Consider the following 15,920-nt stretch of genomic DNA (forward strand, 5'->3'; position numbering starts at 1 on the left):
GGGGAATTTATATAAAAGGGAATAACAGTCAAATAAACAGCAGATTCCTAATCCTCTGAATAAAAATAAATCTAAATTATGTATAAAATGCATTATATATATTTAAAACACATTGATGTCTAACTTATGTAACTAAGTATACATGTCTAATATATATGTCTAACTATAAAATTAAAGAATAAATGAATCAAAATACAAATCTTTAGAAAAATTATTAGTGAATAGAAAGATTATTATTATATATACATATATATATGATCTAGGCTAAAACTAGATCATTCATTAAAAACATGAATTACAATGTTCAGCTTATATACTAGCTGACTGTCACGAGGTAAAATATTTTCTGTGAAACACCCAAAGGCAAAAAGACAGCTGTTTTCTGAAAAGACAAGCTCTAGAAAATACCATGGACCCAGGTTACCACTGATAAATGAAAGGAAGGGTATCTTAAAAATTAGTGCAGTAATAATACCTTTTATTCACAATTCTGACATTTCATTTAATGAATGTGGGAAAAGTTAATTTTGTCTGTAGAGAGGGAGAAAATATAACTGTTGTGTTCATAAATGGTGCTTTAAAAAACAAGATCTAAAAGAGCCAAATGAATTTAAATACTATTATAGCAAAAACATTTAAATTTTCATGCACTGTACTAGTTCAAAGGTACTGACCTTCTTAAATACCAGCTTAGCTTTCTCATATTTCAGAAGGCATAACGAGTTGAAAAGTACCTAATGGAAAATTATGTTGGTATATTATTCTTGGCAAAATTTGACATCGGGTGTGATAGCTCACACCTGCAATCCCAGCACTTTGGGAGGCCGAGGCAGGTGGGACCCCGTCTTTAATAAAACTACGAAAATTAGCCAGGTATGTGGTGCCATGCGCCTGCAGTCCCAGCTACTCGGGAGGCTGAGGCAAGAGAATCGCTTGAACCCGGGAGGCAGACGTTGCAGTGAACCAAGATCGTGCCACTACACTCCAGCCTGGGCGAAGGAGCGAGACTCTGTCTCGAAAAAGAAAAAAAAAAAATTTGAAGACAGATGCCTCATACTTTAGTATCATTTGACAGATGGTTTTTCAAAAATGTGAGGAGGTGATATGGGTTGAGTAGCAGAGAATTAATCAAGATGGACAGATGGGTGAAGAACCAGTAATTAAAACAACCCTGTTCAACAACATCACACATAAGATTTGATTTTGAGTCACATATTGAGATTCAGCAACTATCAGAAAATTTTTAAAAATTAGGAGTCCGGAAATCTGCTAGATAAATCTACCACACAGCAGTAACAAAAATAACATAATCTGAAACATAATATTTTATAAATAAATCTTTGAAAAGATAGAGCTTGAACTATTCATGAAATCTTAAAATAATGAAGTCCTAAACTAATCATTTAGTTGGTATATAAAGAAAATAGGACAAGCACAGTGGCTCACACCTGTAATCCTAACACTTTTGGGAGGCCAAGGCAAGCAGATCACTTGAGGCCAGGAGTTCGAGACCAGCCTCGCTAACATGGCAAGACCCCATCTCTACTAAAAATACAAAAATTAGCTGGGCATGGTGGTGCACACCTGTAATCCCAGCCACTCAGAAAGCTGAGGCATGAGAATCACTTGAACTCAGGAGGTACACGTTGCAGTGAGCCAAGATTGTGCCACTGAACTCCAGCTTGGGTGACAGTGTGAGACACTGTCTCAAATTTTAAAAAAAGAAAATACTAATGAGAGTCCATAGCTAGAACAGACACTGAATAATTTTACCAAATTTTCAATTTCAAAAATTTTAAATAAAGTATTTGTACAAAGCAAACTGTGTCATCTCTACACATTTGAGAGATGTTGGGTAAGGTTAGGAGTTCAGACTGACCGTGGACCAGTGTAGAGCTAAAAATCATCTTCATAAACCACTTACAGTACTTTAACTTTTCTGATGAAAATATGAGACCCGGAGAAGTTATGCCCAACATCATAAAACCAGCCTAGGGGAGAATTAGAATTAAGTCAAAGGGTTTCTGACTTTCAGTTTACTTACTCAATCATGAGTAAGTGGCCTTATTAGCATCATGGCCTTATTAGCATCATGGTTATTAAATCAAACAACCAAGCAGAAGCTTTTCTAGAAATATGTATGTAACCAAAACCTTTCTTAAATATTTTAACAAAAATGTGTATTTAACATCAGAGCTTTCAAAAGATATGTTACTCTAATTTTAGAAGTACTTAGCAGACATGTTCCCAAGCACTTTTCTATATTCTATTACCTCTGGTATGCTGCTGATTTTGCCTGATAACCTTCTTCTCTTTGTCAAACATAGAGCTGAATTCAACACACATTAACCCAATTTAGAATAACACTCCAAATAATTATCAGGAATGCCTACCAAACTAACCAAGGAATGGGAAATATCCTTCCTTGAACTGGCTATAATACAGATTTGAAAATAATTTAAAACATTTGAGTATCAAATTGATTCAAAATTGGGTAAAGTTAATCTTGGGGTTGGGCAGGAGAAACTTCTTAAACTACATTTTATTTCTTGTAGGCCATGATTTCACTCCCTCCTCCTAAAGGAAAAGTTTCCCTATGCTTGCATTAAATTTATTAAAAATGTTAATAAAATATTGCTAGCCACATCATATGTTATATTGATAAAATACTACTTAAATAATATTTTCTATTTATGCATACTCTGGTTTCTTGTAGCGGAAGATGGTATTTGGAAAACAAGATCTGGGTGCTTAGTGTACTCACTGCAACCGGGGTGCCATTGTTTCTAGGTCCTCCCAGTGAACAAAGCTAGGGGATAAATGTATGCATATATGTACAGACACACACACACATATATATCATATGCATACTTAGAACCCGTGAGTTCATAATGATTCCAATACAACACCTTAGAGTTCTTTCTTGACTTTTGCTGTTCCATGATTGTAATTCCCTTTTTAGACAGACAGAAATCTAACTCCCATTATCTTCAAAGTATTTACTTATTTGTTCAATCAACTTATTTGCTCAATGTAACCAATCTACCAGTGTAACTATTCTGGTTACTCTTCTACATGCCACCTCTGTAGTCCTTCACCCCAACCACCTACTTCCTCAGACACTACTGCCAATAACTGCTGCTCTGCCCCTCACTCCTTGGTACTGCACTTCCTAGGTGTCTATATATCCAAACCAGGAGGGGAAGGGAATAAATGAACAGATGGGAAGGGAAGGAGATCAGTCATGGTTTTCCATTATTTGCCTTACTAGCTGATCTTACCCCTACAACCCACCCTTTAACATGCTCTCTTTCCACAACTCCATCTTAAAGAATGGATAGCTAGCGATATTTGCTTTTGCATATTTTACTTCATCATGAAACATAAGAACGCCCTAGAAGAAATAGCATTCAACTGTTAAACTTGACAATTTCCATCAATCTGCCAAAAAAAAAAAGCCATGATAAGAGACTATGTTAAACACAAAGATAACACAAGCAGGAAACACACACACACACACACACACAAGATTAATCAAAGTTTTTTTGTTTCGTTTTTTGTTTTTCTTTTAGAGACAAAAGTCTCACTCTGTCACTAGACTGGACAGCAGTGGTGCTATCATAGCTCACTGCATCTTTGAATTCCTGGGCTCAAGTGATCCGCCCATCTCAGCCTCCCAAGTAGCCGGGGCTGCAGGCACGCACCAACAAGCCCAGCTAATTTTTTTTTTTTTTTTTTTTTTTTTTTTTTTTTGTAGAGAGGAGGTCTTGCTATGTTGTCTAGGCTGGTCTTTTTTTTTTCTTTTTTTGAGGCAGAGTCTCACTCTGTCACCCAGGCTGGAGTGCAATGGCGTAATCTCGGCTCACTGCAAGCTCTGCATCCTGGGTTCATGCTATTCTCCTGCCTCAGCCTCCTGAGTAGCTGGGACTACAGGTGCCCGCCACCACGCCAGGCTAATTTTTTGTATTTTTAGTAGAGACGGGGTTTCACCATGTTGCCAGGATGGTCTCAATCTCCTGACCTTGTGATCCGCCCGCTTCGGCCTCCCAAAGTGCTGGGATTATAGGCGTGAGCCACCGCGCCCGGTGCCTAGGCTGGTCTTAAACTCCTGGCCTTAAGCAATCCTTCCATCTCCGCCTCTCAAGTGCTAGTATTACAGGCATGAGCCACCACATCTGGCCACAAGTTATTAAAATATGTAGAAAGCACTTCTGTAGCATTCTATGTCACTTCATGATAACTTAGGGAATCCATAGAAGGATGCTCGATTCATGGCTACAAAAGCTCAGACAGTAAAAGTCTGCCCAGCAATTCATCAGGATTAGCTAACAGAGACAGATAAGGCCAGCTGTAAAATTAACAGGAAATGGTGCTTTTCCTAAACACACACTGCAACTGAAAAATGTCATAACAATCTCCTTCTTTGAGTGACTACTAAATTCTTACTTACTAAGATGACTTGTTGCCTAAAATCACAGATTATAAAAAAGTTTGTTGTTGAACATGTATCAGTAAGAACAAAACATCCCACTCTTGCCTAGAGCATCTAAGTCACTTTGACATAGAGAAGCAGCCTTGATTTTCAACCCAGGTACAAAGATATAAATACAGAGTTTCTGAACATAACATTTCAAATCTACGTTAACTTTGTAGTTTTCAAGACAACAAGATCCTGGGTCTACTTTGAAGGCCAGACCAGATGTTCACCCCATTATAAACAGCCCTGCTTTGTTTTGAGTCTACCAGAATACTGTTCCATTTAAATTTTACCTAAACTCTACCCTTCCTCCAAATTATTATAACTTTATCTTTTCTTTGGTTTGGTGAGATGGTCCCATGGTATCTGTTGGGCAATCTCTCTCAATGCAACAAGTCAATAAGCCTGACTTTGTCAGTCTGTAACTTTGTCCTTATAGGTCTTGGGCTGACTGGGCTGGACAAAATCAAAGTGACAGTTGTAGCCCAAACTCTTCATTCCTGTGGTTCATGATCATGCAAGTACACATAATTATGTGTCATATAAGGACAGAGAAAAGTAATTAGCTGATTAAAGAAACACCATTTTAGCTATCCTAAAGAAAATTCATGAGACAAGAAAATATAAGTTTTATTTTCTTCATTAACTAATCAAAGGTTATACACCCCTTATATAGCCACTGGGTTAGCCAGCTAGAGAAAGATCCACTGATATAAAGTTGAGCAAATATCTTCCCTCATTGTTGGTCATGCCCAGTTCCACTGCCCTCCAAACTGCAAGAAACATTTTGACAATGAATCATTGATGGTCGTTGGAGAATGACATCAACATTCAGAGACTTTAATTATTTGTGGTATTGCCATGAAAGAAAGAAAATAAACAAACGAATAAACTCTTTGAGCCACTTGGGAGAAAAAAGGAATCAATTTCCTAGAAAAGATTACTATGTGTAAATAACTCTCTATTGAGATTTGATAGAAAATACTTCTTCCACAGATATTTAACCCTTCAGTCATATAAAATACAAAAAATCACTGGAATTTAAACCCCAGACAAAACTTCTTTGGACTATAATTACTATAGTAGAACAGTAAATATTACCTTAAACTCTGACAACCATTCCTCCACAACCCCTTTCTCTGAAGTAAACATTTTTCCACATCTGTTCTAAACCTTCAACCTGAAAATTAACATAGAAAAATGTTAACGTTTTGAATACATTTAGTCAGATTACTATGAATAGAGATAATCCTATAAAGTTGTTACTTCATATTTGTGAAATGAGTTTCAAACATAAATTACTAAATTCATTTCAAAACCAATGTGCACAAACAAGCCTTAAAATGCAAGAATTCTGACAAAAGCATAAATATCATAACATGATGAAATTGGCTCTGCAATTTTCCTTTGGTTTTCAGGAATGCCAGCTGCAAAACATACTGGACATTTTTCTCTAGTTTCAATAAAATAATTTCAAAAAGATCATTGAACTTAAAAAAAAGGCAGAAAATATTTCAAAACCGTGAAAATATAAGAAGACATGCATCCAAAATTGACTTTATAGAAAGCATTAAAGTAATTTAATTTGCTTATATTTCAGTTCTTTACAACAGTAACTAGGCAAGCCATTTGGTTTCATGAAAGTGTAATACTCGTTTTTTAAAAAGTAAAAGTGACAATATTCAAAATGACCATATTTGACAATAGTTATTCAGAAGATTGGGATTTACTTAAGTATAAATTTAAAGAAACAAGCTAAAGGAAATGCAGAACAGTTTTATCTCAAGCAAAATGTCAAAATACAATGTATTTGTCTTTACCCATCCATTTGTATGGGAGTACACTTGGAAACTATTTCCTGATGGAAAAGTTGAGCTCTATCTGAATTTCCTAACTTGCAAATTCAGTCACAAATCCTTCATTAGGCTACTTAATTTTTATCAGCATTATAACGTAGTAGAAACTCAGGCAGAGTAGCCAGAAATGAATTCTGATTCTATTACTTACTTGCAGTACTACCTTGGGCAAGATATTTGCCTTACTTTTTTTTAATCTGCAAAATAGGGATAACGATAGTACCTATTTGCAAGGAGTTATTGTGAGGAGTACATGTTAAAATGCAAATAAAAGCAGTTATTTCCATTTCTGGCAACAAAGTATTATTACTATGCAATATTATTATTATTAATTCTTATAAACTCTGCTCAACTGTCTAACAAAGTATCCAGATATGCCTTAATGAACAACACAGGTTCTAGTCAAAGAATACATTCTAAGGTTCCTGATGTCTAATTCTCATAAAATACATGATTAAAACATTTTTTTGGTCATTCATTCATTCGTAAAAGATTACTTGAGTAATATGAATTTTATTGTTAAAATAAAAAATATTCCTCCTTGGATCAAGTCAGACTAACAGAAAACCACATACATGTGGTGTATTATTGATTTTATAGAACTGTCTGTTTGGAGAAACTGGGCTTTGAAATTATGTCCAAAATGTTACCAAAGCACTGCTAGATCACATTTATCCTCCTTAAAAGCCAACAGAGTCTAGAAAATTCACATCTTAAGTTTGCAGTACCAGGAAAACCTCTCCTTTGGAGTAACTTGTTTGTTTTTATATTATGAATACTGTGAGTTTCATAACTGAGTCTCTTTGTCTTACTCTTATTTTCTGTCTGCCTGTATCTACGTTGTTTCATGTTGTTATGTATATTTGTAAAACAAAGCCAATATAAATGCACAAAAATTTTCTTTTGTATGAATTACATTGTTTAATAAATTAGGACAGAAAGTTATCACAAATGGAACCACACTACATCAAGTTACATAGAGCTGGGGAGGTAAAATTTTTACAAAAATTCACAATAACTCTCCAATTAAAATTAAGGTTAACTTTTTTTAAATTAAAAGAAATCAAGAGGAATACACAAGGAACCAAGAACAGTCAAGGGCTGTCTTGAAGAACAACAGCGCTGTGGAACCTGGACTTCCGATAGCAAAGCTCAGTATAAAACTTACCAAAAACTATGGTTGTGTTTGGGGTGGCACTGTCGGAAGGATAGAAATCAACCAATGGAACAGAATAGAGTGGCCAGAAATAGACCCACACATACATGGTCACCTGATTTATGACAAAAATAACACTGAAATTCAGTGAGGAAAGGATGATCCTTATAATAAATGGGGCTAGGTTATTTGGATAGCTACAAGGGGAGGACAAAAAGAACCATGACCCCAGAGATCATGCTGCATGCAAAAACAAAAAAACAGTTTCAGTTGGATCATAGATCTAATTGTGAACAGTAAACCATAAGGCTTCTAGAAGAAAACGCAAGAGAGTACTTTCATATAGGCTAGGCAAAGGTTTCTTAAACAAGAGGCACAAAAGCACTAACCACAAGGAGGAAAAAAAGGATAAACCAGACTTCCTTGAAAGTAAGAATTTCTACTCCCCAAAAGACACCACTAAGAGAATGAAAAGGCAAAGCCATAGAGTGGCAGATGATATCTGCAATTCATATATATGACAAAAGTTTCATATCCAGAATATATAAAGAACTCATAAATTATTAAGAAAAAGGTAGACAATCCTATAGGAAAAACAAGACCATCATTTATTCAAATGGAAACTTAGCACATGAAACGTGCTCAACTTTGTTAGTCATCAGGGAAACGTCAGTTAAAACCCACAGTGAAATACAGCATACAGACACACACACATACACACACACACACGTGTAGCTAAAATGAAAGCCAGATCACACCAAGTGTTGAAAAAGATATGGAGCAATCACTATTCAGACACAGCTAATGTGAATGCAAATTGCAACAGTATAAAATTTACAAAATTTCACAATAACTCTCCAATTAAAATTAAGGTTAACTTTTTTTAAATTAAAAGAAATCAAGAGGAATACACAAGGAACCAAGAACAGTCAAGGGCTGTCTTGACTATACAACAAAATATAACTTTGAATGAATAAACTGTATCTGTGTTACGGTGTTGGATAAAAGAATGCAGGAAAAGAGAGTACATACTATATAATTCCATTTATGTAAATTTCAAGAACAGATAAAACGAATCCATTTGTGTTAGAAGTTGGGATGGTGGCTGCTCTTGAGGGGCCTATCTTGTCGGTTCTGGTAACATTCTGTTTCTTGATCTAGGTGCTGGTTACTCAGGTGTGTACATTTGGTGAAAATTTGCCAAGCTGAACACTCATAATTTGTACATTTTTCTGTGTGTATATTATACATTAGTAACACCAGTCAGCCCTGGGTCTCTTATCTTCCAGTTGATAGAGATCAAATGGGTACCCTCATTGTATAGCTGAGCTCACATGGACACTCACCTGTTTAGCATGCATGCAAGCTCAGAATAAAACTGTTCCTCCCCAAACTTCTCTGTCTCCTGTAGAACTCAAAAGGGAGTCTATGACATGCCTCCCTACCCTGAAAGTTTCACAGTCTCATCACCACTGTCTGCCTTAGGTCCACCAGGACTAAAGTCATTATTCCCTTCATCCCTGTTTATGTCCGGCACCACAAGAAGCTACAGACACCTAGGTGACATTCATCTCCCACACACTGTCATCATAACTCTTTGTACATCTTCTGTTTTGCTCCGATCTCCCATCCCCCATCCCATCCTAATTCTGGAAGGAGGATATACTTCTACTGTGTCCTCTGGAATTTAGAGTCTATTACCAGCAAAATCCTCTATATCTTCAACAGTTCTTCAAATGTTTTCTTCTTTTCATGAGACACTAGTTTCCCTGCATGCAACCTTACCAAATAGTGATTGCATTTCCTCACACATCCCTGAAAGAAACCACTGGGCCTAGAGGTAAAGTAGGTGTTCTCCTTCCTTCTTATTACCACTCAAGATCATTCTTTTCCTCCTTCAACCATCCACCCAAAGCTGCTTTGAAACTCTGTCACCATCATCTATCAATCAATCCACCCCAAGCCCTTGCCCTGCTTGGTCTCTCCCCTTCATTTCTGGATGATCTTAGCTCCTAGGTCACTGTCATGCTTTCAAACAACTCCTGCTTAAATCTTGGTGATTTTTTTCTTGCCTGAAGTGTTAATTCCTAGAAGTCTTAACTCCTAGATTTCTCCTCCTACACTATTATCTTCCTCCCTGCCTTAGCTACTCAATCCTATGATCATAATCTATGATCATAGCCTAGACCACCTGTTTTCAAACATTTTGGTAAGGTACTCTTTATACTATTAAATATTAAGCCAACCTGAAAGAATACCCAATGGCTAAAGCTGGAACAATCTGAGCAATAGAACAAATAATGTAGTATCGAATTATAACCCAAAGTGTAAAATAAATATACATGAGGCCATACTCATATAAATAAATGATTAAATAAATAAGAGAATAGGAGGTAAAGCTTCCTTACAGAAGAATTCCAAATAATAGATGTAGACACTATCTCTTCCAGGAGTAGAGCTTAGTCCTTGCTTCGCCATTGAGAGTGCATTGGACATAGCTATTCACTTCCACAAAAATAGAGTATGGAAAGAAGAAAAGAGCAACTGTATAGTGGTGAAACCTGGCAAGCACTGCCTTGATCAAAGCTAACATCAACATGATGTCATGTGAATATCAAGTACCATCCAATATGATTAGAGACATGAGCCACCGTGCCTGGCCCCTGGTAAGTTCCTCTTAACTATAAAAGAAAGAATATTTTTAGAAGAGAAAGTATGGCTGGGTGCGGTGCCTCATGTCTGTAATACCAGCACTTTGGAAGGCTGAGGCGGGAGGATCACTTGAGGTCAGGAGTTTGAGAAAGCCTGGCCAACACAGTGAAACTCCTATCTACTAAAAATACAAAAATTAGCCAGGCGTGGTGGTGTGTGCCTGTGATCCCAGGTACTTGGGAGGCTGAGGCAGACGAATCGCTTGAACCCGGGAGGCAGAGGTTTCAGTGAGCCGAGATCGCGCCACTGCACTCCAGCCTGGGTGACAGTGCGAGACTCTGTCTCAAAAAAAAAAAAAAAAAAGAAAGAAAGAAAGAAAGGAAAGAAAATATACAAACATTAAAAATGAAGCCTGAAATAGCAATGCATTATGTAAGAAAGAGAACAATGGAATTCTATAAAGTGTAGGATAATTTTGTTATTTTAGATTCAGGAGGTACATAAGCAGGTTTGTTACATGGGTATAGTGTGTGATGCTGAGGTTTGAAGTACTATTGTAGGATAAATATTTAAAGAAATGAAAAATTAAAAAGCCAACAGTGTTTACTAGCTGACATAAGCTTTTCTTTGTCCTTACCACATACAGTAACATTGTAAAAAAAAAAAAAATTATTTCCATAAGCCCTGGGCTTCAAGATGAATAACAGTTATGACTAAAGGTATCACTAAAGCTTAGATAGGACAAAAAGTAAACTGGTCACAAAATGATGATTTTAAAACGGTTTCTCTCTACCAGCAAGCAGCAGGAGGCTCTCTACAAGTTGCTAACCCACCCCACATTTCATATCTAATATGTAACCTATTAACATCTATGCCAAAGACTTGATTATATAACTCTGCAAGCTTTATAAATCTAATTAGACATCTCTAGTAATATTCAAAATATACTTGCATTTTTATTTATTCTTTTTTTTTTTTTTTTTTTTTTTTTTGAGACGGAGTCTCGCTCTGTCGCCCAGGCTGGAGTGCGGTGGCCGGATCTCAGCTCACTGCAAGCTCCGCCTCCCGGGTTCACGCCATTCTCCTGCCTCAGCCTCCCAAGTAGCTGGGACTACAGGCGCCCGCCACCTCGCCCGGCTAATTTTTTGTATTTTTTAGTAGAGACGGGGTTTCACCGTGTTAGCCAGGATGGTCTGGATCTCCTGACCTTGTGATCCGCCCGTCTCGGCCTCCCAAAGTGCTGGGATTACAGGCTTGAGCCACCGCGCCTGGCCACTTGCATTTTTAAAAACTTTATTCTTCTCAAAGGTAAGAGATAAAATTAAAATACATGTTTCCTGCTGTGTAACTAACTTCCTATTTTTGCCAAACATGTTCCGTAGGAGAATATTTAAAATTACATTAGAAGGCTTGCTAGGAGTCCATGTAGTATTTCACTAGCCCAATTAGTCTGTCTAACACTAATTTTTTATAATTTCAATGTACAATAAAACCTTTCTAAGTCAAATGTCTTACTCTTCAATTCCCACATTGTTATTAATAACAATTACCAAAGTTTATCTTTTAGTGTTGTCATCAGAGGCATATAACATTTTAATTATTTTGTAAGAATATTTTTAAAGTATTTGTAACTTTCACTGTAAAACTCTAAAAATTTCCTTATTCCTATTTTTTAAATCATCCCCTCCATCATTAAGTACTAACTATAAACTACTATAAAACTTTTTATAACCATTTGTTTTATATATCATTATGAAAATCAAGTTTCTATAAATTTATAGAGCAACCAAATTTCTATAAATGGATTGTGACACATCACGAAATTTTAAACTTCTCTCCTATGCAATGAGGCCATTGCTGTAGTTAAATTAAGCACTACCAGAAGATTATCAAGAATTCCTGGGTGAATTTCAGGAAAATAGAATGGAGAGAAATGTTCAGATTATGTTACAGAATAAAATTAATTTAATTTTAGGATTTTGCTGCTTAGAAACTGACCAATCAACTGTGAAGGACGAGGGTATTTGTGTTGTTGGTTAAAAAGAAGTGATGTTGATGCCTCACTGCCTACCTAGGTCATCAAGTAAATAAAGCTGCCTCTCAAGGCACCAGGAAAAGTAAATAATTCATAGTAAGAGACGTTTGGGAAGTCTTTCCAAAGGCCTATTACTTAGGACTATTTTCCCTCCAAATCACAAAACAAGTGTCCGATTATCAAGAATAGAACATGGGTTTTTACTCAATAAAATGGTTTTTGGCTAAACCATCTTTTGCCTACCCCAAGGACAAATAAGATCATGCTGGGATATCAGTGTGCTATGGCAACCAGCCCAGTGTGTTTCTGTTGGAAAAGCTAGAACAATTAGAAGGTAAGAAGTTCTTTCTTCTCATTTCCCATTTCTATCTTCCCATTCTTCTCAGATCCTCCAGGACTTCAGACAAGATTGGGCGCATTCAAGGTAGTATGGCCATAGACAAGATCCTCCAGGACTTCAGAAGAACATTGTGTCCAGGGAAAGGATATCTGATTTGGACTCCAATAAGAGAAGTTAGGAAGAACTATTTTTTAACAACCATGTTGACCAAAAGAATACAGCAAACACAATGCTGTGAAACTTCTGAGGCCAACAGTTACTGCTCTTGGATTTCTATTGCAAATATTCTCCCTCCTTTTTGAGCTAGCATTCAAATAGCCTTGACTAAGATCATGTACAATGTATTAACAAATTAGATTTCTTTTAGATAAGAGCAGACAGAATGGTGAGATCTCTGGGAACCACGGCACTAAGATGAGCACTTCTTATTGACATTAATATAGCACATGACTCAGTGGTTCAACATTATTTTTTTTCAAATAAAAATTACATAACATAATTTTAAAGTTTTAAACCGTATTAGTAATTACAGGCAAATTTCAGTCCAGATATTATAAGCATTAGTAACATACAGCAAGTATTAATAAATATTTATTGAATAGAGGAATAAATTTCACCCTTTATAATGCCTGTCAAATTTACCATCTGCTCTCCATCTCCACAGCAACACCCTGAGTCTGGGCCTTTATTTCCTCTGCATGTGCTGATCACACAGCCTTCTGGCTCCTGGTTTCTTCCCTTCTCCAGTGCACCATGCATGTTGCTGCCATATAATCTTATTGAAATTACTTTTCTCCTGAACACACCATGACATCAGACCTAACAAATATTCTATATCAAACTTTCCCTATAATATGGTCATAATTTACTTATCCAAATTTCACTTAACACTATTCTCCAAAATACTCCATGCCACTCCAGGCTCCATGTCTTTGACTATGCTTCTCCTCTCTATCTTCCTTTTGCTCCTCAGCTTTTACACCCTACCTAGGAAAAACCCGGGGCTCTTATTAATGAAATGCATGCACTGGCAAGGTAAGCTGCCAGGAGAGAACTGACACTGCATCTGTGAGACACAACAGCATCATCTGATTATTTTAAAGACTGATTGATGCAGATAACCTTGACTTAGAAAACCTCTTATTAGAATTTTATAAGAAATCTTAAAAGTCCATTAATATGTTATATATTTCATTAAACATAAAAATATCACAAACCAATTATTTTACATTTAATATTGGGTAAAAATCTACAAGAGCAGTTATTGCTGAAATAAAGCTTTCCAAAATGTTTGTACCAACTTTTACAAAATATAATTATAGTACGTACGAAGTGATTCAAGTATTACCTCAGTGAATCAAACTTCAGTAAGCCCTGATAACATACAAATTATAAAGTTTATGTTAAGATTTCAAGAGATCAGTGTAAAAATTTTGAACTATAATAATTACCTCAATCACATTCATTGACATGATTATCACACAACTGCATATTAAATAGCATAGTGATTAGAAATGCTTTCTACATATTCACTAGAACAGGATGTCAAGTTGACAGCCTGTTCATATAATTTATCCAGACAGTAGGCTGGGCAGGGTCAGAGTAAGAACAAAGCAATAGAAGTAGCAAAAACAAACATAGAATGGGAGGTCACATTAAGGGGTAACTCATTCAATATTTTCATATATGCAAAAAGTCAATACTACTATATGTTCAAACTGCAACATTAATAATTCAGCAAGTCCTTGAGTGTCTACTGAGCATAATGTAAAGTGTTTCTATTAGTGTGCACTATTAGCAAACGAATAGTAAAATATGATCTGTGTCCTTAAGGCAATTGTAATCCAGATGGCAAAGGAAAAGCAGGGAATAGACGAGAGGCAAATAAGTCAAAGTAGCATCTTACATTTTCTAAAGGAATAATTGCAAAGGCAATCATGAGAAAATTATCAGAAATACACAAAATCAATAATGAAGAGTTAAAAACAAGGGTTCTGCTCACTATGCAACTATAAAAGATTATAAAAATTCCACCAAGAAAGAAAATAAAACACACACGAAAACTATGAACACTAGGAAGAAAACTGATCTCCCATCCCTGCTAATATTTTTCTTTACTAGAGATTTTTTTAAATTGCTGCACTTAAATCTTTTCCACATAATTAAAATAAATAATCATCGTTCTCACTGCTGTTATCCCACTCTTCAAAAGAAAATACTGTTAACTTTATATTATTTCAGACTTTCTTCTATACATATACTATATGATCAGCAGTTCTGAAAACTCTCTACCCTTAAAAAGTATTCAGCAGTATATCTAAACCAAAACAAAATATATCTTTTCAACCAAGAAAAATATATCAACCAAATAACACATGTATATATATAGGTACCTATCTATATCTATATAGATATCTGCTCAACCAAAACAAAATATATCTGCTCTATCAAAACATGTACATATGTATATATGCACATATATACATACATGTATATATAGTCCATTTATATTTTGATTTTAACATAAAAATAGAACCACATTCTACCAAAACTTGATTATTTTTCACCTAATACATCATGGACCTTTTTAAAAAATATGTGGTACTCTATTACTATTATATTTACGACCTTCAACAAATGATCTCTCCTGTTATTTACTTCTTTGTGTAGTCCTCCTCCACATCAATGCTGGAGTTGGCAAAGTGACATGTTTTTGCCAGTGGACTTTAGCAAGCATGGTGCAAGGAGAAGCTTAATAAGAGCTTCCATCTAGGACCTGTCCTCTTCAACTGTCCCTCTTAGAGGGTAACCACCATGCTATAAGAGCTGAGGGACAGACATCTGCATGAGAAGCCACATGAAGACAGACCCTGGAGGACAGCAGAAAGAAAGGCTTTCCTTGTGAAAATTTAACTACTTGACAAAGTTAAAGAAGCTTTTTTTTTTAATCAAAGGACTTTTAAGAGCCTTTAATATGCTAAATCTGTATTACTAATCTCCAAGAAATGCATTTAGAATGAAATATTTTCCTAAATGCACTTGACCATGGGATCCTTTGCTGTCCATACGCAACTGGCATCACTGGGAATATGGTCTGGAAAACATTCAATGTGAACGAATGTGTCATACGTAGCAATGGCAGATGTCCATGGATAATGTTGTGATAATGACTAACATTCCTCAAGCACTTATGTTTCTGGCACTATGCTAAGCGATTTATTGGAATTTTAATTTAATTCTCGTAGCCATCCTAGCTGGTAAATTAACATAATCTCTATGTCACAAAAAAGAAAGCTAACACTTAAAGAAATAACTTGCCCAAGATCACACACTACCAAAGTGGTTAAGTTAGGGTTAGAACCCATGCAGTCGAATTCCAAAGACCCCATTCTAATCACCATGCA

At 35.9% G+C, this 15,920-nt stretch overlaps 3 protein-coding genes across 15 annotated transcripts in view; 1 reads left to right on the forward strand and 2 right to left on the reverse strand.

The window, feature by feature from the left end:
- Positions 1-15,920, forward strand: part of NUP42 (nucleoporin 42) — a 1,164,542-nt gene that overhangs the window by 954,446 nt on the left and 194,176 nt on the right. The window lies entirely within an intron of this gene.
- TOMM7 (translocase of outer mitochondrial membrane 7) overlaps positions 1-15,920 on the reverse strand; it is a 540,985-nt gene that overhangs the window by 166,017 nt on the left and 359,048 nt on the right. The window lies entirely within an intron of this gene.
- Positions 1-15,920, reverse strand: part of HYCC1 (hyccin PI4KA lipid kinase complex subunit 1) — a 71,588-nt gene that overhangs the window by 42,886 nt on the left and 12,782 nt on the right. For both annotated transcript variants that reach the window (XM_050783135.1, XM_050783136.1), the window contains exon 2: positions 5,579-5,657. In XM_050783135.1, coding sequence (XP_050639092.1) covers positions 5,579-5,629 — 51 coding nt within the window. In that variant the 5' untranslated portion in view covers positions 5,630-5,657. The remainder of the gene's footprint in view (positions 1-5,578; positions 5,658-15,920) is intronic.

The sequence above is a fragment of the Macaca thibetana genome, chromosome 3, assembly GCF_024542745.1.
Source record: "Macaca thibetana thibetana isolate TM-01 chromosome 3, ASM2454274v1, whole genome shotgun sequence".
NCBI classification, from domain to species: Eukaryota; Metazoa; Chordata; class Mammalia; order Primates; family Cercopithecidae; genus Macaca; species Macaca thibetana.